Below are 23,563 nucleotides of genomic sequence, written 5' to 3'. Positions count from 1 at the left end.
GCTACTTTTTTCCCACGTTTTGAACCCCACGGCTTAAACAACGAAGCGGCTAATTTATGAATTTTTCCTGGGTTTTTCCCAGTTTCACAAACTTTAAGCCAAAAAACTGAACCCCATAACATTAGACCAATGAAATTTCTGAACGGAAACGAAAAAACGCACCTCACCTATGTTCTGAGCTTCATGGCATCGGGAGAAAAAACTTCCACGGAAGGAGAAAGACAGTGAACAATGACATTCTTGGTAGGCTACTGTTTAGGTACAAGCCGTTGTAACGCGTTGAGTCTGGGTGAAGGGATAGCTCGCTAACTCCAGTTGCAACAGAAATCAAATAAGCACAGACAGGTTTCCAAAACTCGTGCTGTTTTATTTTTCTTGTCAACAGCGTTACGGGTTAGTCAAAGAAACTTGAGCATCAGAAAATAATAAGGACATATTCCTCTGTCTTGCACACATGCAGTAATACCGGAAAAAGCGGCGGCAGGCTATTCCCAAAATGCTGCTCTGCTCTTAAAGGAGCCACAACATATTTCACTCGTTACACCGTGTAACAGACACTGTCTTTCGTTAAAGCCTGTTTAAAGTTCATTAGTTTCAGTGTAGACTTATATATGGCTTATACACAGGTGCGGCTTATTTATGTTCAAAATAAAAATGTTTGTCAAATTCAGTGGGTGCGGCTTAAATATGGGTGCGCTTAATAGTCCGGAAATTACGGTACATAACTAAGTATTTCATTGGATCTTATTGTTGCTGCTCCCTTTACCACTAATTTCCTTAATATTTTCTAACTACAGAGCCAGTAATAGTAATACACCAACATTTCGATTCCTTCTGTCTAGTAGAACTTGCTGGACCTTGTCACCTGTTAGTCAATCCAACATCAGAGCACAAAATAGGGTTTTGGTTGAGTCAAATTACAGGGTTCAAGTGTACCAAGGCTGCCTACTTGCAGCATGACCCTGCCAAAGAGAATTACAAGGGGAAGCAGCGCAGACAGATTTAGCTTCACACCATCTGTGGCCCCAGAGATCATTGATGCTAGTGAATGGAATATGGCCGTCTAAGGCACGTTTATATTTTCCTCGTCACCTCCTCCTTCTTCTTTTGTTGGTGTCATCTCCCAGCCACTAATTATGGGGTTTGATTTCCACCACAGGTTTACGTCTATATTGTGCTTTTTTTAGTATGTTCTGTAGAAAATAGTGGCAAGCGTGGCCAAAGAGAGGAAGGTCAAACCTCAATGGGACATGGCCCTCTCTAACATGGGTTTGAGAGTTGTCCTGGCTGCCAGTGAGAAGAAAACCAGCAGATTTGAAGTCCATTTCGTAAAGGTTTCTGAAATGGAGATGTGCTGTCTGGTATTGATTTGGCAGCTCGAAACTGGCCGGCTTTGAATGTGTTTGAAAGCTGTCTGATGGATGAAGGGAGTTAAGGGGTGAGGGGCCATTGCTCTCTTCTTAGCAAGGTTCTGGATTGTATCCAGTTCTGGCTTGGGTCCCAGTAGAGGTAGCTGCCTATCATTCAAATGTTCTCTCTCTCCTCTTCTCTCTGTCTTTCTATTTCTATCTCTTTTAGTCTTGACATATCTTCCCCTCTGGCCTGGTCATGGTCATGTGGTGTTTGAAGATGACGACGTGAAGCTGTTGACACCTTGCTGTGTCACGGGAAAGCAGGTCGTGGGAAAATGGGGCCTTCGATAGTGTCCGCTATTTTACACCCTACTTCCACTCTCTTTTTTTAAAGGGAATAAAACTAGTTCTTAGCATAAAGACTTCAGCATCATAATGCTATCATAGATATGAGTGTGGGAATTTGAGGATACAGATGAGAACTCTCGTAAGAACTCTTAGAATGTTAGAAGTGTGTAACGTATTTATGAAGATTTTTTTTTTATGGATGCCGAGCAATCAAGTCCAGGCATCTATCTGAAAATGTTGAAAAACTGATTGCTCTATTTTGCTGGCTTAAAAGATTATGGTTAGTTTTATTTATGTCTCAAATATAATAATGATCTATTTAAAATACCTGCCTCAAACAGAAAATTAAGTGATTCTAAATAAATGGCCGCTACTGTCAAGAGCGTGAAACATGAAAACATTCATTTCATCTATTCATTTTTTTTGTAATGCCAGGTTTATGCATGATACATTATTTAAAGAATATACTCTTAATGAGCTAGTTAGTATAAATGATCACAGCCCCCCTGTCTCAGTGCCTGCTGTACGTTCCTGCCTTGTCTGCTTAAATGGTCTGTTTAACATACATGTTTTTTCTGTCTCCTATCATTTCAGGACCGATTTCTGTGTTCACAAAGACGAGCCCTGCGACACTGTTGGTGAGTAATTGCATTACATTATTTTTTTTCTTGTATCAAATCAGCACTGCAAATATTCATGGCCCCTCCTTTCTTCAAAAATGTTTTGGTGTTTTTCTTTAGTGCAATGCCAGACACATATTAAAGTTCATTTTCGAGGAATGCAAACCTCATTATTTAGACTGAAAATAGGTAGGTAATATCATGTAGTAACCTGTGTCCAACTAGATTGAGGGAAACAATTAGGTACATTATCATGTATCATAACATTATTGCAAATCAGCAAGTTGTTGGCCATCGTTTTGGCTGTTGTAGATGTAGAGTTGAGATCTCACATCACATGATTTGCTTGTATTATGGGTACAAAGTTTATGCATATTGCATAAAATTAAAGTAAAGTACTATTACTAGTAAAGTAAACTACTAAAGTCCTTTTTTTTTTTTTTTTGAACCTAATTGTATGCTTGGAAATTATGAATAACCAACAAAAATCACAGACATGAAATCTTATCCTTGGTGCCAGGGCTACTTTTTTGTCCATTAGTGCAAAGCTTTTGTTCACAGTACACAACAACCTTTATTTTAAATTCTCTATGGGACATGAGATGCTACAGATGGTTCAAGGACTGAAATAATTTTTTTTTTTTCTACATCATACTTTCAATGAGTTGACACAATATCGTCTAGACACTCGTCCTGGTTAATGCCAGGTGCTCCAGCAGCAATTTGGACAAACTGTACATAGTTCTTGTTTCACCAGACTAAAACCATTTAGGGTCTACGATCAGATTAGTCTAGGCAGCTCGTATTTCTTAAGCATGAACTAAGATCGTAATGGTTGAATGTTTTTACAGTCCTTCAATACAGATACAGAGATTGCTGGATTTACATGAAATGAAGTCGGTTTTGCGAGAAATAAAGTCGGAATCGCTAGAAATAAAGTCAAAATTGCGGAAAATAAAATCAGAAACTTAAGAAATAAAGTCGGAATCGTGAGAATAAAGTCAGAATTGCGGAAAATAAAATCAGAATTGCGAGAAATAAAGTCGGAATTGCGAGAAATAAAGTCGGAATCACGAGAAGTAAAGTCAGAACCTCAAGAAATAAAGTCAGAATTGTGAGAAACAAAGTCAGAATCTCAAGAAACAAAGTTTCAATTGTGAGAAATAAAGTCAGAATTGTGAGAAATAATGTCGGAGTTGCAAGAAATAAAGTCGGATTTGGGAGAAATAAAGTCAGATTTAGGAGAAATAAAATCAGAATTGCGAGAAATAAAGTCGTAATTGCGAAAAATAAAGTCGTAATTAGGCAAACTTTTTTTTATGTGGTGGCAACGTGCTTCCATATAAATGTGATTGTAAAGCCATTTTTCTGTTCTTCATCAATTTCATCTTTGATGTATCTGTGTAGTCAAACTCATATCTGAGCAACACATTTAAATGTTAAGGTCAAGGTCAACAGTAGGCTAGTAAGTATGATAAGCTAAGTACAAAGTAAAATAAAGCAAATATTTTTGATAATTACATTTGCACACGTGGGAATCTTATACTATATTAAGGTTTCGTGTCAATGTAATTTGTCAGCTGGAATTAGACACATAGTCATGGCTCATTATTACCATATTAGTCCTTCAATTTAGTAATTGGTACATTTGCATACAAGAGGCACCATGACGGACTGAGCCGGATGTCTTGGACAGATAAACCACATGCATAGGGTTTTTATCAGTAGGGGATGAAGTATACATTCCTGTAACAAAGTACAAATTCCCAGGTTAAATATGACCTCAGTAAATGTCAAAGTAACTCCTAAAATCCTTGCTATTGAATGTAGTCAAGTATCAAAAGTGAAATGATTGATCCATTGAGTACTACATAACTGATTTATTTTCCTTTACATCATATCATTTTATGGAGAGTGTTTTCTATTGTTACAGGCACACAGTGAAAGAACAGCCTCACTCCATGAAAACCCGTGGTTTCATAACAGATCCTCGTTTAACCCAATTTATCCAAGTATTGAGGAAACGTTTTTTCTGAAATGTAGTGGGGTGAAAAATAAAATATTAAACAATAAAATGTAGAAAAAGAAAAAGTATCCCAAATTGTAAAAAAAAGTAATATAGTGAAATTACTTCAGTTCTGTCCATCAATGGCATTTAAAGACATTTGGACATCATCAGATGGTTTTTAATGTTTGGTTATATAAACCTGGACACAACCCAGTGTCTAAAGCTCCTATTTAAAAAATATCTGGTATCCTCAGATGCATGAACCACACAGGTAATAATAGGTATGAGCTGAATATTGTATCCAGAAAACCTCAGCTGCGTAAACAAACTCTAAATACACATAACTTATGTATTTTTGTCATAACAGCCTGACTGTATAGACGCTTTGGTAGTCGTTTGTTATTTAGTGGTTATTTAATGTTTATTTTTTTCAGGGTGGAAACTTGTTTACTTATATTTATAAATGAAGAATTAATTCTGACTTCAGTTAACATAAGCGCCTGTAGGTGAAGTTGGAAATGGTTCGTGTTAGCCTTCATCGTCTCTACAAAAACAGACCACGCGTCTATAACTGTCTTTATTTGCAGCAACCTTGAAGAAAAGAACTTCTAACGGTGCTTCACTAAAATGTATTTTTCCTCCTATCCATTTTTTCTCTTTCTTCAGATCTTCTGCAGAAGCAAATGGGGGTTAATTGGGGCATGCAGTATGCATATGACATGCAAATAAGGAGCTAGTGGGTGGGAGTTTTTGTGTCAGCGCAACCAAAGCTGATTCATCATTCATTTTCAGATCACCGCTTGTTCGGATCACTGTTTCGGAATCAGATGCAGATTTATTCATATGCCAGTCTGTACAGTTCTTTCAATGCAGCATGAATACAAAAATAAAGCACACAGGTTGAAATGTATTTTGAATGACAACACAAGCCTTCCTTCATAAAACAAAGCACATGCTCTTCCTGGATAGTAGCAGCTGCTCCATTCCGGACTTCTCAGTGGGGGGTATTTGGAAATAGTGAACAGTTTCCACCTACTGCAAAGAGAGACAGATGTCTCAAAGTCATCTAGTCCGCCCATTCTGCTCAGAATGCAAAAAAAAGACAGTGTGCTGAAATGTGTCTCTCTTCAGAGCTTAGTGAAAATGAGCAATTGCACACTTGTAGTCATGTTTAGCAGAGCCTGTTCCCGCTGGATTAAGCAGCGTGTTAAAAAAAAGGGGCATCGTTCAGAGTTTCGAATAACTTCAATAAAATTTTATAGGGTATTTGTCTGCGGTGTACTCTGCTTGACGTGTGTGAATAAGAATGAGGCCGAGGCAAAGCGTGTCGATTTTGAATGTTGCAGGCATAAGGGCTTAAAACCAGCTGAAGGAACGCATTGTCAGAACCCAAGAGCTCGACTCGAACATAATTGATATGGCATGATGGAACCGGCTCGGTCACAGTGGTGCTATTATGCAGACACAAACAAACACTGCACTCTTGAAATCGCATGTCTGCATGGACCTCTCTCTTCCTGGGTGGCCAATTTTTTCTTAAAGGGAGGATTGACAGGCAGAGACGTAGCCATCCCCCTATAGTATCAGACAGCCAACATTACCCTGTCAGGACACGTTAAACAAACCCAGCCATTTCCACTTCGAATTTCTTCCTTTCTACTTATGACATAGATTTGGGATGATTTTTGGAGGATTTTGAGATTATGCTGTTTGCCAGCTGTTATACTCTATGTGGTCATCCAGAAAGAGTTAGAATAACAGCTTGGCCCAGGTCTGGCAAGGCTCCATTTGAATGACAACAATCTTGATACAAAGCTAAAAGTTCACTAAGGCCCCATCATGGAACAGGACCAAGCAATGATCTCATAGATATCAGGTGATGGAAGTGTTCTCTTGGAAAACATACGACTCACATTTTATGCTGCGGGCCATTTTGTAGTAGAGGATTGATTGAATTTGACCGTAAAATGTTTTGAATTTTGAATAGTAAATTACCTTGTGTTTACTGTTCCAGATCAAATACCATTAGCTACAAACTCGTGTACTGTTTTCAAGAAATCCTTAATGAATATGTAGCAAATGGAAAACTTTGCTTGTTAAGCAAAAAAAAAAAAGAGAAAAGAATCAGGTTCCTGTTTCTTAAAAGTATGGCAAGATCTCTGTGACAGTTTTCACATTACGTGTAAAATACTAAGCTCAAATGAGAATGGAGTATAGATTTTGCACTAGAGAAAATATGTTTTCTTATAAGTTTAACAACTTTCCTTCAATCTGTCTGAAATTGTGATTTTTCAATACACTATAAAAGAAAATTAATCTATCTATCCATCCATCCATCCTTCCATCCATCCATCCATCCATCCATCCATCCATCCATCCATCCATCCATCCATCCATCCATCCATCCATCCATCCAGCCATCCATCCATCCAAACAACCAACCAACATTGCCTAACAAATAAACCTTAAACTTGGTAACTTTAAACGGTATATAGGACTTCACACAATGAGCGCTGCATGTTGGAGCTTGTGGAGCCCATATTAGCTTGCAGCACTCCAGCACACTTAAATATTTGCATGTTGTTTTTAGGTAGCCGTGTGCATTTACATTGCCATGTGCGTCTTTGTATTGATTTATGTCTTCACCCCAGAGGTGGGAAGTAACGAAGTACAAATACTTCATTACTGTACTTAAGTAGATTTTTCTGGTATCAGTACTTTACTCCACTATTTATTTTTTCAGACAACTTTTTACTTTCACTCATTACATTTTTACACAAATATCTGTACTTTCTACATCTTACATTTTCAAACCAGCCTTGTTACTTTTAGTATTATTTCTTCTCATTGAGCACTGTTTCCAGCCTATCATCCCTTCATTGCACGGCCTTTTCACCATATTACTAGTGTATTATTTCCTAGCTATCAGACGTAGACGTAGGCTAGTGACAATGAGCAAGGCAACAAGAGGAATGGTTAATGTGAATTCAGAGGGCGTCACCAATGTGAAAATAAATAAAAACAAAGACATTCCTCAACACCCATGGCTATATATAAGGGAGATGTTCGAAATTATCGGTGTGAAAAAGTACTTGCTTTCAAGAATTCGCCGTCAAATTCGAGAAAGCACATACAGGTAATCTAACGTTTTATTGTTATATCTAATTTATATATATATATATATATATATATATATATATATATATATATATATATATATATATACACACACACACACACACACAAAAGTACTGTGCACAACGTGAGCTGCTTGAAAAACCGGTTTACATGCTTTGGGGAGAAAGATCTTGAGTGGCCTGCTATAGGGCTCTGATCTTATCCCTACTGAACACCTTTAGGATGAATGTGAACACTGACTGCACCCCAGGTCTCCTCACCTACATCAGTACCTGCCTTTCATAACACCCTTGTGGCTGGTGAACACAAATATCCTTAAGCACACCCCAAAACTCTAGTGGAACATTTTTCCTGAAGAGTGGAGGGAATTATAAGAACAAATTGGGACTAAATGTTGAATTCAATGCTCAAAAATTACATACCGTACTTATGACCAGGTGACCCAAAACTTCTTTACTTTAACTTAAGTAAAAAAGTGTAGTGCGTACTTCAACTTTTACTGGAGTCTTTTAAAACATGAGTATCTGTACTTCAACTTAAGTAAACGATGTGTATACTTTTGCCACCTCTGCTCCACCCTTATACTTATTGTCCTGTTTTTATTTACTCCTAGTTTGTGCATTAACCCACATGTTTCTGTTTGTACTGGGCGAAGTGTCTTTCAAAATTTTGTCACTCACCTTTACCAAACCTTCTCTTCTGTGTCTTAATTCACTCTGTATGGTGATTGTTTAATCATTTATGATTTGGAATTATTTGCCTTTACTAAATGCCTTGCACATGTATCTGCCTGTGCACTCATTACATAACTAACTGCAGCTCATTCTATTAATTGTACACTTGTTTCTTTTCGATATTTGCCCAAAAAAGGTAAAATCGATCCCCGAATTCTGCAGGAAAAGTTGATTTCTAATAGTATGCTGTAGTAACCAGTTGGTAACATGTTGTGATGTAAAACAATACATTGTATTGCATAGCAACTTGCAATGTATCATAATGCATTACTGCTTTATACTTTATTTATTGCAAATTCATAAAATATTTTATTGATAATAAAATACTAAAGATATCCTCATTAAATTATTGTATCACTTGTTCTCCATACATGTCATTTAGCCAGTTATATGTAGGAGTTAAATTCTTCCGAACATGGCCAGTTATAAATGAGGTCACATTCTAGAATTACTGAGATTATATAATGTTTGAAAGCCCCTTTTTATAACCAGCTGCTGACTTAGGACTCTTCAAAGCCACACATTATTTCGTCTTAAAAGAAATCTCAAAATCTTTCCATTTTGGGGAATAATTTTAAATTAATGACGAGTGAAAATAGTACCAATTTCTTTTCATGGAATTTAACAGAAAGTGAATTTGTCAAGATTACAGCTAAGAAAGAGATTGAATAGACTATCTAATTAATCGAATTGTAGCAAGCCCAGGCGACTGAGGCCCCACTTGTCCCAGGGGCTTGATTAGATCTGCAGAACGTGCAAAGTTTTTGTAGTTGGTGTAAATGAATTAGAAAAAAAAAAGTTATAAGTGCTAGGTATTATTTTACTTTCAAACCAGTTCTATTATCTGTACAAAAATAATTTTTTTAGAAGAATGTTGAGACTGGTAGACCGTTCGCTGTTCTTGTCTTTCAGGTAGAAGTACACTTTTGATCCTATAGCTGACCTTCAGGTGGAACAGACTCTTGTATATTGGGCAAACATCTGCAGTCATTGGACAAACGTTTGAAAATGACAAAAGCTGTTAATGAAAAAAGGAGTTTAAGAGGAAGCTAAAAGGCAGGGTAATTCTGTACATGCGGTTGCCTCATAAATGTTGCTATTTCAAATTCGTGAAATAGAGACAAGCGATGATGTCATAAAATTATCCATGGGTTCATGCTACATTTGGTTTTAACTCATTTAACTCCTTGTTGTAAATTACAGAGTGAGCTTCAAGGAAAATTATTAGCTTTTCACACTGAACCTTGTAACTAATGTAAGAACCTATAATACCTGCAATAATCATTCACCCCTTGAACATTTCCACACTTGGTAGTATTATATCCTGGAAATGGATTTTGTTATATTCTATGAATTTACACAAAATCAAAACAAGTCCAGACAGGATCATTTCTTTACTGCCAAAACTACATAGGAGTGATTTAAAACCAGACCTGTTTGGGTTGGAATTGGTCAGTCGTCTAAGTCCAGGCCTCAGTTCAAGGGGACAAGACCTGATTTTGCCAAGACAACTGGGCAAAAATATCAGGATGCAGATAGTTCTACCAAGTTTTGCTCTAGTGTGGGTGAATACCTATTAAACATCAAATTAATGATTTTATTAGTTTACATTGTTAATATTTGTGTCCATTTCAATTCCAGGATGTAATACTGCACAATGTAGAAAAGTCTGAGGAGGTTAAGACTAGTTTCCTTTTGATCTTACTCGTCTAGGACACCACCTAACATCTTAACATTAATATTATAACACATTGACCTAGAACTCCAAAACAATAAAGATGTACAGTAAATGAATGATGGAAAACCTTCATACATCAAGGTTTATTTAAACCTCATTTGTTGCACAGAAAACCAGAGATAACCCTTTAATCAGCTAGATCTTGCCACTATAATTACCGACAGAGAGGAATTCCCCTTCTCACACAAACAAGAAGGATTTTTCAGAGTCAGGAACATCTCATCATTTTAGTTCCTGTAGATCAAAGTTATCTTTAAGGAGATGCAGTCTGAATAGTTCAAGATAAGCTCTGCCCTGTGGCTGCTAGTCTGTACTAGATGTAGATGTAGACGGCTTTCTGTATGTAGATGTATATGGCCTTTGTTTAGATGCAGACAGCCTTTAAAATCAGTTATACAGTTTTTGCCACAAATCAATGACCAAATCAGCTTTGGTCGAGCACATGTTATAGAAATTTAGAAAAACGATTATTACTGTGGGTGTACATGGGGCTTACCTCATTTCCACTTCTGTTAAAGTGATTTTGTGATTGTCTTAGAGAATGCAAGAGAGCTGTTTAGTTCTCAGTTCTCAAATACAATTAAAATAAATCATAAATTAAAAAAAAAAAAGAATAAGAAGTTGGACTGATCGGAAGGTTGCGAGCTCAAATCCCAACACCACTGCTGGGCTATTGAGCAAGGCCATTAACCTTTAATTTGTATAAATAAGATAATATAAGTCTCTCTGACTTATAGTGTGGATAAGAGTGAATGCCATGTAATGTAATGGTCAACTAGTTAGCTAGTAAAATAAATTGTATTAATGACACAAAACAAGCATTTATAGGAATTCCTGGAGAAAGGACAGAACAAAAAGTGAAGAAGTTGTTGGTGATTGTTTAAGGCTGTGATCTGTAGCGTTATCATAAATATGTTGAATAGTGTTACTTGAGGTATGTTCCTGTAGGAGGTCACGACTCTGCTGATTTGTGTAGCGCAGCAGGCAGTAGGGTTTATAACCTGTGGAGGTGGAACACATTATGTTGAAAAGTACGAAGTGAAAACTTTTGTTCTGCAAAAGTGAGTAAGTCGGAAAAAAAACTATATATATAAAATATATATAAAAGCTAATAATCAGGACATTTGTTATTCCTTTTTGTCTGTGAGCTCCATAATGTTGCACCAAAGCCTCAGAGAATGCTTTCATTCTTCTTGTTAAAATGAGAATAACTGTCTAACCTCACAGAGACTGTTGATTTGTCCTCCTTGGACAAATTCTTGTTCTTTTTTTAGTTCAGTCTTTGTCTGCATAATGACACATAGTAACACAAATGAGGGCTGTTTGTTTTCAAGAGAGTTTTCAAGACTCTTTCTGTGAACCACATGTCAATTTTACATCCTGTTCATATTTGCTACACTAAGGCGAAGATGTTCTTACCCGGAGCTTGCTTCTGTGAAAGTCTTTACCCTCCATTAGCTTTAATAATGAATGCACAATATTATGAGGATTAAAAAAGTGGAAGAAAGCATCAGTGAAAATATAATGACAAAATGTAAAGGTCAGACATACAGTAGAAAGGAGAGTATAGGCACCTAGGCCTCAGGGGCCTGAACAACATTTCACGTATAACCTTTGATCAGCTCTTGAAGTGAATCGCGTTCACCTTTTCATGTCTTGCCAGAGAGTGACATTTGGGATTCGAGAGTAATAGCTGCAACTTCCTTTCCTCTGTTCTCTGCTTCTACTTAGCATATAGGAAAGAGAGTCGGGCCTGGGAAATATTGTGCAGCACAGGACATGGTGTAATCTGACATTTGGTTCAGTGAAGCACCTCCTGGTTTTATAAGCTCCCCTGCTGGCTGGGTTTATCCTGAAGTTTCCTGTTCTGTGAATACTGTAGGAACTTTAGGGTTGACTTCGTATAAGGCGTCAGCATAATAACCTCAGGCTTTTGACCGAGCTGCCAAGCTGTTCAGAGCGCTTTGGTCTTCCTTTTGGCAGCTTCTTCAGAGTGACACTTTAGCTGCAGGCTTGCATTATGCAATTTTACCTTCACATTTATTTACTTGAATTTTGCTGATGTGGAAAACAAATGGGACAGGTAAAGAACAATGATGTAAATGGCTGTCCACAACAATGTTGCTAATAATGTATTTAAAAATGCGGTGCATGTTTGGGATATTTTGTACGTGACCAGACTATGATTGATACTTTTTTTAGGACTTGTCCCAGACTTGCTTTGATAGATCATTGGTCTTTATGATGGGATTTGTATAGGCGTGTTCTTTAGCAAACTCTGAAACCTTCCTGAAACTCATGTGTTTATTGAGATTATGTGACACTTTAATTGCTTGCAGTTGAACTCAATTCTTCTTATTCTGTGATTTCTGGTGGTACCTGGTTTAACCAGAACCAATTTTGGGGTTTCACTGTAATGGGTGAAGGGGTGGGGGTGTAAATACTCATGCAAGGCAATGCCTGACCTGAAAGGCATAGTTACTGGTTAATTTTGGTATGCTTTGATCTGGCACCTGGATGTTGGCCTATATTTGAAGTCTTTGAAATATATCTGAATCCATGCTCTGGTTGAAATCTAGACGTTTGAACGTCTGGAAAAAAAAATGGTCTCACTGACGTTTTTTAAACTCGTTTGTCCTTAATACTAAAGGGACCAGCAGTAGCTGTCTGGGATCTGAATACACAACCTCCCATTCTTTCTATCGCATAATCTTAACTGCTGAACATATTATATTTTAAATGTTTTTCTTGTAAAACTTTCAGTTCCCTGAGTGGCAATGACAGTTGCAGTTACTTGATTATAGGCTCGGCAATGGCTTCACTACAGAGTTCGAGCAGGTGAAATAAGGAAAGGGTGGCGAGTAATCAAAAGTGACATTTGTTTTGCGGCGATCCAAGATTACACTAGAGAGATGCCAAAGAAAGGAAATCAAGGCATTACAATTAGATTTACAATGTCATCCATCTCTCCCTCCAGATGGAACGCCCCTGTTCCTTCCCTTCTGAGAAGCTGAGCACTTAGCACTTAGCCTTTTTTTAAGTGTCACTAATTATGGCAGACATGTTACTCTAATCAGGTGAAATGTCATCTGAGCCCACCAGTCCTGAACGAATGGCAGCATTTACATCTGCCCTAGTGTCTAATTGCAAATGCCACCAGAAAATATGTTAGTCTGTGTGTTATTTTCTATGTGAAAACAATGTGGATTTATTACCTTTAGAAGATACCAATAAAGTGACCAGTGGTGGAATACTATATAATTCTAATAAAGTAGCTCCATTTACCCCTTTAGATCCTATTTTACCTTATTAGGAAAGTCTTATAGGCTCTACACAGTTATGCCAAAAGTTTGTAAACACTTGACTATCACACCCACGTGTCAGGAGTGGGATTTGATTAAGGACCCAAATGCAGGATGCAACAGAGTCCAAAAAACAGTCCAAGGTCTGAATATCAGCAATGCGGGACAGTCAGAGACAGATCCGATACAGCTCCAAAAATTAGGCAAAGAGCAATATAAGGCAGAACAAAAAGACAGTCCAAAGTCTAAACAGGTAATCAGGAAGGCAGGGCAGAAAAGGGATCAGAAACAGGGGTTAAGAACAGGAAGCAGGAGAAATGGCAAGAATAATCTCAAGGACGTGATGAGCCGTTAAAAAAACTCTAGCCCCCAGTTGATGTCTTTGGTGTCTTTTATCTAAATAATGAGTGGTGCGGAAAAAAGCCAAGATGGCCGCTGCCCTGGAAGTGCACGCCCCAAACCCAGATGTGCGTGCCGAGAACCTGGAAGATCCTGACATCGTGTGCTTCTTGAACTAGTAGTGCTCTCTTTGCTGTTATCTTAACTTCTACTTTTCTTGAAAGCCTTTCTCAGGATTTTGGTGCATGGCTTGTGGGAATTTGTGTTCATTCAGCCACATGAGCATTAGTGAGGAAGTTGGGTGAGGAGGCCTGGGGTGCAGTTTCAGTAACGACGTCCTTTAGTGCTGCACGATTAATCGTATCTCAATCGCAATCCCGATGTCAGCTTGTGCGATTATATGATGGCAAACGATTGATGAACTAAATAAGCTCATGTGTGGAAACACACTTTCTAAGAACAGTTTGCCGATTTTCCGCGCCACTAACTAAACAAAACAGACCAGAAAGTCTCAGTGTAGGCAGTGCACGTGTGTGGTCAGGTGACTTTCCGGAGTGCAGCGCAGAGACCGGGTGAAGATGGATGCTGAGCAGACTGACACTGAACCGGTAGCCAAAAAAAATATTTTTTTCTGGTTATATGGCGATATTTAAGCTTTAAGATTAGCACTGAGTGGAGAGGTACTGTCCAAGATTTGCTAAATTAAAGTTGCTACATCACATGGCAATATGACAATTCTGTAACAGATCTCACTGGTTCCCAGTTGGAAGAAAAAAACAATTACAGACATTGCTTTCTTTTATTTTTCCTTCACTTTTGCCCCGCCGCTTTCCTTCCCTCGTACACACGCCGGAACACACACCCACTCGCAGTAACAGTAACTTTCCTCGACACCAAAACGTAACCCGTGCACACACACGGATTGGCGCGCCTTCACCTGGCAACCTCTGCTTTCCCACACACATCCCCATACACGCCGTCAGCTCTGTCTCTCTGTCTCTCTCTGTCTCTCTCTCTCGCTCTCTCTTTCTCTTTTTTCCGCCGTCTGTTACATCCTGCGTAAACAGGGCCAGTTTTAGCCTTTTGAAACTCTGGGGAAGATTCCATAAAAAAGGTTAAACACATTTAATAATTAATGCAAAATTGCCTGAATTTAAGTATTTTAACCTACTGTATCCTAAACTTCAGCAGAAAAACAGGTAAACAATTTAAATAAGCAGCACCAGAAAATTCCCTGTTTGTTTCGATAAAATGTTTCAAATATCTTATTTTTTTAAAAATCTATGTTTTAATTTAGAGGTTAATTTAATTCAGCTGTACCTTTAAGATTTTTTTTTTTTTTTACATTAATGCAAATGTTATCTAATTTCTAAAAATATATATATTTTTAATTGTTTTACAAATACACATTTTAGCATTATCACTAATCTGTGTGCAATTTCCTTGATAACCAATCAAGTGGACTCATGATACCATTTATTATATCGCATATCGCAATATTGACCACAATAATCGCAACATACATTTTTTCCCCTCGAATTGTGCAGCCCCAAGGTCCTAACCACTGTGGGCTTCAAACTATGTGGCAACCGTTTGTGGAAGAAGCACAAGGTAATCGGATCTTTAATCTAATGTTAACTTTTGCCCATTTGGCTAAAACACTTGTTTCCTCTAACACTGTAATTCAGTGCTACACACACAGAAAGATTATTGGCATTAAAACAATGTTGGCAGTATACAATGCCACACCTTTACTGGCACTGAGGCCATACTTCCTCCATTTGGACTATTACAAATATTTTTAGATTATGCGTAACTATACTGACTTGGTGTTCCTAAATATTTTTGATGGTTATATTATTACTTACACTTTCTTCTGTTGTTACAGTTCATTCTTGTCCACTAATTTGATTGGTCATGTGGTGTTCATTATATTGGTGACATGGCAAACAGTATTTTATTTTATTTTTTTTAGGAATATGACCTTTGACTTACAGCTTGTTACTTGAAGGGCTTCATGATATAAAGTGGTGCAAAAATAAACTGAAGATAATTTGCTTATTGAACTGTTGTAAAAAGGAATTTTACACTTACAATTATGTCATTATTTTGAGCATGAGCATTATTTTGAGCAAGTAGCCACTGTGCCTACAGCCAAATCACAACTGTGCTAATATTCAGTTCAACCATCACCATCTCATATGGCATAAATGTCGTTTTATATACAGTACAGACCAAAAGTTTGGACACACTTTCTCATTCAAAGAATTTTCTTTATTTTCATGACTATGAAAATTGTAGATTCACACTGAAGGCATCAAAACTATGAATTAACACGTGGAATTATATATGGAATTATTTACATAACAAAAAAGTGTGAAACAACTGAAAAATGTCATATTCTAGGTTCTTTAAAGTAGCCACCTTTTGCTTTGATTACTGCTTTGCACACTCTTGGCATTCTCTTGATGAGCTTCAAGAGGTAGTCACCAGAAATGGTCTTCCAACAGTCTTGAAGGAGTTCCCCGAGAGATGCTTGGCACTTGTTGGCCCTTTTGCCTTCACTCTGCGGTCCAGCTCACCCCTAAACCATCTCGATTGGGTTCAGGTCCGGTGACTGTGGAGGCCAGGTCATCTGGCGCAGCACCCCATCACTCTCCTTCTTGGTCAAATAGCCCTTGATGCCTTCAGTGTGACTCTACAATTTTCATAGTCATGAAAATAAAGAAAACTCTTTGAATGAGAAGGTGTGTCCGAAATTTTGGTCTGTACTGTACATATATGTACACACACACATACAAACACACACACACACACACACACACACACACACACACACACACACACACACACTGTGAATTTGAATAAATTAATATAGTTATTTAAACGTTTTTTTTTAAACATTCAAATTACTTTATTTTATCTAGCAATTATCTAGATTTTCAAGCCAAAACAAGTACACACCAAAAAAACAAACAAACAAACAGGACACCAGACCTTTTCATGGAATGAAAACATAACCACAAAGAAAAAACATGGAACTAAACAATATTTAGCTTGGAGCAAGTATGCAGTTTACCCTAATTTATCCACTCTTTTGGAACATAATGTTCATTTGAAATCTGTTTTCAGTTAATACCGCTATTGTTCATTTCATATAACCCATTAGCTTTTATTTATGTCATACCTTTGAGCTCCCATATGTTCGGATCAACACCATGCTTGATTTGAATCAGTGCATCACTCCACACTCTGTGGTTAGAGGTTGTAGCATTCACTGGCTTTAGTTCACTGCTGACAGACTTATAACACAATTATGTGCATATTATATTACTATTATACATATGATTCAAGTATCAATTATATAACAAAACTGTAACTCAACTCACCATAATGCAGAATCAGTGGGAGCTTAATTTCTCAATGTGCAGGGACAAAACGTGAAATTGGCATATGCAAAGTAGTCTTCTTTCAAAAAGTCAATAAAATATCAATAAAATAATAATTGAAAAATATTCTTTTTGTGCAGCCCAGTACCAAATGATCCATTGTTGCGGACCCCTGCTGTAAAAGGTTTCTGAACGTATAAGTCACTTTTTTATCAGGAAAAGTTTACATTAGAAAGTTTGCCATACTGGTTGTGACCTGCCATGTTTTGAGGCGAAATGTGTGTAAAATATACAGTGTTCATTTTTGGCCATTCTAGTAATCCTTATTACAGTTCACACATCAAAATATAGTAATGTATATTTCAAAGCAGAACTTAACCAGGAACTGCTAGACTTAGAGCAAGAGCAAGGCTCAGACAAGAATACATAGTAAGACTTGACAACTACATCAAGACTCAGCAAAACGAAATATGCAAACTAATCAAGAACAGAACAGATGAGCACATTTGGAATATACATCAATCACAAGACAGGTGTAGACCAGACGAAAAAACAAATGCAAAAGGCACATCAATGTAAAAAACACACTGCATACACAGCAAGTGCAGTAAAAAAAGCTTAGCTAGCTTTTTTCAGATTTTAAATAAAAAATTTGCTAACATTCTTGAAATTTTTTAAGGTTGTTTAATATTGAGATCTAGGTTGGTATTGAACAACATTTATTCAATATATTTTTTTATTATTACTATTATTATTACTTAAAACTTACAAATAATAAAATAAAATAAAAAAATGTGCCTTATCATTTGATTAAACCACCTAGAAATCCCATGTTCGGTTGGGAAAAAAGCAAGAAAGGAAATGTTAAAAACTTAATTCTATTTGGAGCAGACATTTTTTTTTTTACATTTTCAAATATAATTTGAGTGTTTGAGCAGCTTCTACGCTTTTAAGTTGAGGAACCACATCAACTTCACTACATATGTCGCAGCATTTTAATTGTAAATGCATTTTTCAAACGTCTTAAGTGTGTCAGCGCATTTAAAAAAGACATTTAAATCACTACCTTTTTTGCTATACTTTTGGCACAGAATGCTTTTGAAATACAAACAAAATTTTGCTACATAACACTACAGCGTTATGATTAAATAATGAGGGGCATTATCAAAGATACCGCTCACCCCAACCATGGACTATTTATCCTGCTCCCATCGGGTGCTTGAGAGCCCGCACCAACAGACTGAAGGATAGCTTTTTTCTTGTGCACTGAACAGCTGATCATCATCCAGTGTCAAAACACACTACTGCACTGTCACTTTTTGTGGGACTATGCATTATTGCACTATCCATAACTTATTTATCACTGCACTATTGTATATAATTCACCCATATTTATTCTGTATATACTGTATCATACAAACATTCATACTTGTACATAACTATATCATGTCATCTGAGCATGTTATCCCCCGACAACTATGCACAATATACATATATATATATAGTACCTACTGCACCTTCTGTACATTATTTACTCTCACCGCTGTACATATGGACCCTATACCCTTATTTATCACACTGCTATTTATTGTAAATAGGCCACTTATGCACTTCTGGTTAGATGCTAACTGCATTTCATTGGTTCTGTAAATGTACCTAGCACAATAAAGTTGAATCTAATCGAATCTAATCTAATCTAATCTAAAAATGCAGTTTTAACTGCAGTTCTAGTGCAGTTCTAATGTAATGCATTTAGGACAAAAAACATTTAAATGATCATTTACACATACAGTGGTCCCCCGGTTATCGAACTTAATTCGTCCCTTAAAACCGTTCGAAATCCGATATGTTCGAAAACCGGACCTAATTATCCTATAAGAAATAATGGAAAACCAATTAATCCGTTCCCGAACTCCACCAATACCCAATAATTAACAATTTTTTCCTGTTTTTAGCCATATTAATAGTCAGGAATCCCCCTGCCACGCCCCCTACGGTGGCTGTCATGGTGCTTCAGGGAATGCCCTGTTCCTTCGCTCATGCGTGCCCCGCCCACATTGAGCTCATCGCAATCGGGCTTCCTCCGTAAAGCACCGTGGATATTATTTATGGACTGCCTTTTGCCGGACTATCCCGATCTCTGCGGGGATTTTGTGTTGGCTCGGTAAAAGTATAAATTAACAACTTTACAAGAGTAAGAAACAAAATGATTACTGTGCTTACCGCTAAATATCACGAATATTGTTCACAAACAGAAGTTGCAATAGATGCTTACTCAGCGATGGTTGAAGCGGAAGCAGTTTCTTCCCCTCGCGCTGCGTTGGGCAGCTTGGGTGGCGTTCGATAACTGGAACTTTGTTCGTTCACCGGACCGAAATTTCGTTCGGAAAACCGTTCGCTAACCGGAATGTTCGATAGCCGAGCCGTTCGATAACCGGGGGACCACTGTATTAAATCAATGCGGGTGATACATTTTAATTTTGCACTTTATAAAGCGTTAAAATAAGTATAATAATTTGCATATTAAAACAACTATATATCATTTCGTTTTCTTTTTGTGCCAAACTTTGCACATATGTTGTATGGAAAATGTAAATTTGAATACAGAAATACATTGCCATTTTGAATATTGCATTGCCACTTTCCATTTTCCATTTTAAATAGAATTTTTTGCTACTTCCATGCTTCCAAAGAAAATGTGTCCAGGCCAAAGGAAATCTCTCCTATGTATGACATTATACAGTCACAAGGCTCGGGTTACTATTGACATGTGAAGGCTTTTTTTGACATGCCATTGTTCTCTGATATCCAAGTTTATAAAGAAGTACTGTAGATGTTTTTGGGCTTCTTTCCCCAGTAGCAGGACCACTGACGCCGACCTCTTCCGAAATGCATATCTGTCAAACACGCACACGTGCACAAATACACACTGCGAGGTCATGGACATGGGAAGGAAATTGTTGGCTTGCAGCAGACCTGCAGATTTGGGAACTCAGAGTCACAGGCTCGTCTGCCTAAACCTCCTTCAACAGCTTTTCACTCTAAAGACTTCCTGAACCTTTTCTGCTTTTCTATGCACAACGTGACCTAGTTTCATTTTTAAGGAAAAAGTTGCTTTGTTCTGTCCCTGTCAGAGTCAGCATTTGTGAAAATATAAATCGTGACACTAATCAATGCCTTGCATATTTAATTTGCCCACGCATGAAAGGAACAAAGCAGCGAAATGGATTGCTCTGTGTAGCGTTATTTATTGGGTAGTTCCGTGCTCCTTAGTAAAAGCAGCTGGACAACATTTTCACTCTGGCAAAGAGTCTTTGCCAGAGAGTTAGAAATGGGTTTAGAGTAGTGCGGCCTTTCTTTTAAAACAGCAAATGCACTTTGAAACACTTGGGATAAAATTAATATGAATGTATTTAAGCCCTAGTGCTGCTAAAATCTGATTGATTGAAAGGTGTCAATTCATCTTTTATAGCAGCTCTACTGGCTGGAATTCAAGTCATACTTTTATCTAATCTCCTCATTGTGATATGTTATAGTTTTATTGTAACAACTCAATCATAGAGACATAATCTACATAATCTAAGGCAAATTTTAAATGGATTTAAAAAACAGTTGTTTATTTTCACATGTTTCTGGAAGGAGTTTCCATTTTCAGAGCTATGTACTTTGCTTGGCTGCACCGGACCAAAACGGTATGGATTTTCATTTAATAGCATGTCATGTAGTGCCATCCATTGCTTAATGCAGCCAGCGAGTTTAGACAATACAAAATTCAACATGATATTATAATTGGATTCTGATCAAATGGCAGCTGTTTGGTATATGCACTCATGGAATAATTCCTGGGAAGCCTGTCACTTATCCAATAGAATTCAGGTACGGGACATCTTGGACAAAAGGACTTACCCATCCCAGGACCCTGTCACACAAGTACACACCCATTCACACAATACAGGCAATTTGGAAGTCCTCATCAACATTCAACACTAGTCAAAAGACAGGAGAAGGAAACCAGAGTACACAAAACACAGTGAGAACATGTACACCGATCAGGCATTGCAAGTGAACATTTTTTCCTCAAGGTTGATGTGATAGAAGCAGAAAAAATGTGCAAGCGTAAATATTTTTGTATACGAGTTTGACAAATTGTGATGGCTAGATGACTGGGTCAGAGCATCTCCAAAACTGCAGCTCTTGTGGGATGTTCCCAGTCTGCAGTGATCAGTATCTATCAAAAGTGGTGCAAGGAAGGAACAGTGGTGAACCGGCGACAGAGTCATGGGTGGCCAAGTCTTGTTGATGCATGTAGGGAGCGAAGGCTGGCCCGTGTGGTCTGACCCAACAGATGAGTTCCTGTAGCTCAAATTGCTGAAGAAGTTAATGCTGTTAATGCTCAACGGGTCAGGAGTGTTTTGGCAGCAAAAGGGGGACCAACATAATATTAGCCAGGTGGTCATAATGTTATGCCTTGTTAGTGTATCTTCCATGGATGCAAGGTACAGGCAGCACTTGAGATGTGACGTGCAATAGTCATATATTCATTTATCTCCAGTAAGCACTTTATACCAGTCAGAGTTTAGGTGGATACTAGACATGAGAATTGATTTGATATCGGTTCATCTCAGGGCACCATGTACACACATATTCACACACCCATTCATTTGAAATGCCAGTGGAGGATTTTTTATTAAAACTAGCGGTCAACAGATACATCGCAATAGGCAATATATTGGCCCATGTTTTTCTTAATTATCATCAACAGAAAAAACATCTCAGTCAACATTTTTCAAAACAGATTATGACACTATATTGTGCATTAACGCTTTAAGACAAGCCACTCAGATGTGAAGCCAGCGTCTGGCGCCAGAGTCCTCATTTTGGCCAATCGATTCTCAATATCGGCATCGTCCATTAAAATTTCCATTTTGGCCGTCCTCTAGTGGTAACCCACAAAAAAATGTGGAGAACATGAAATCCATGCTAAACCATGCTCAGGATCAAACCAGAGACTTAAAAGATTTGAGGGTTTTTTGATGCAATGTGCATCTTGTGTATATAATATATAAACTGTATACATTTTTATTGTGTTCTGGCTAGTCAATGAATTTTCAAGTAAACTTATGTGTCTTTGTGTTTCTTAGAAGTAATTCGTTCTTGCTCTAATATCATAAGTCTTTACACAACTGCATTTGATGGGATGATTGCATTTGGAGTTGGTACTTGGTAATGGCCCAGATGACTCATTCTTCCCCAGCGGAGTGTATGTTTGGTAGCGAGTCTACTTACGAAGTCTGCTGAGCTTGTTCATTGAAATACCTAAAGCTTGTATACAACACTGAAGGTTAATCAACAAAACACTGTGTGTGCAGCCACGTGAGAAACACCGAGCATTTAGATGATCCGTCTCTGATCTGGAAGTGCTGAGTAGGATGTTATATGTGATCACATTCTCCAGTGCATTTATTTCATTGTTCCCAGCTTTTAACTAAAAAAAAATTGTGGCTTCCCAGAAAAACTGTGCTCTGCCACAAACAACAAAGACACACATTAGCTCACAGCCTGCAAAGTGCCAGCAACTTGGGGCGTGTGTTAATGTGTATATGTGCAAGTCTGAAGGAAAGGCTTATGCTTTGCTTTTCAATGTACTGACTAATGTCACCAAAGAGACTATCAGGTTTTGAGGAAGTATGCATTAGTTCACCCTAGTTGATCATGACTTGTGTGCTAAACAACAGACAGATTAAAGATTATTCAGATTTGCTGGCAGTGTATAAACATGGGCTTTGAAATTCGCCCTTATGCATAGTTCTGTGAATGGTATTTTTTGAGGTCTTGACTTAAATCTATTTATGTATGAGATATGGCAGCATGATGTATCGTCTGGTAAATGTTCGAACCATCATAGGCGCCTGTATTATTTCAGCACTCATCCTGAGTAGAGTCGGATCTTAAACGCGAGAGGTTCTGCACATGTCAGTGCAAGTCAGCGTTCAGACGATCGAAATTCATTTGGTTAAAATAACACAGGCTTGAACCAGGCTCAACCAGTGCATTCGAATCATAGGATGGAGCAGTTTAATCCCACAGAACTACATGCCTATGACATGTAGAACAATTTTTTTCTCTGTACCGACGGCTTGCATGGAAATGCAGCTGCTTCTCTCGGTGTGTAATAAATGCGTATGGAATGTAAAAATGTGCTTTTGGATCTATTTCAGTGCGAGAAAGATCGTGGAAGTCAGGGGTGGAAAGATTCATGAATTCATTAGACAGCTTACAGGCAAATAAAAGCTCCAGTCCGCTGCCTAGTCTGATGTTTTTGTTGCCAGGAAACGTCCCTGACTAGGCTAAAAAGTGATAACTAACATATTGTAATAACATATGGTGCGATAGTTATCCTCTTGTATCGTTGGCAAAAATTTGAGCTATGCCTGGCGATGATCTCACCTCGAATCGTAAGTAAAATATATCTGGCTAGCGTCCTTATTTCCTGTGCTCCTTTGCCTTACATGTACTATCATGTACTAACCCTGGTATTGGCAAAGCTGCCACACACGCAAGGCCCTTAACCCTGAAGAGGTGCTTTAACATGGCC

General features: G+C 37.8%; 1 protein-coding gene across 1 annotated transcript in view; it reads left to right on the top strand.

The window, feature by feature from the left end:
* Nucleotides 1-23,563, top strand: part of adamts17 (ADAM metallopeptidase with thrombospondin type 1 motif, 17) — a 154,418-nt gene that overhangs the window by 36,121 nt on the left and 94,734 nt on the right. The window contains exon 7 of the mRNA XM_046857981.1: nt 2,295-2,338. Coding sequence (XP_046713937.1) covers nt 2,295-2,338 — 44 coding nt within the window. The remainder of the gene's footprint in view (nt 1-2,294; nt 2,339-23,563) is intronic.

This window comes from Silurus meridionalis, chromosome 9 (genome assembly GCF_014805685.1).
Source record: "Silurus meridionalis isolate SWU-2019-XX chromosome 9, ASM1480568v1, whole genome shotgun sequence".
Lineage (NCBI taxonomy): Eukaryota > Metazoa > Chordata > Actinopteri > Siluriformes > Siluridae > Silurus > Silurus meridionalis.
This window is presented reverse-complemented; position numbering and strand designations above follow the sequence as displayed.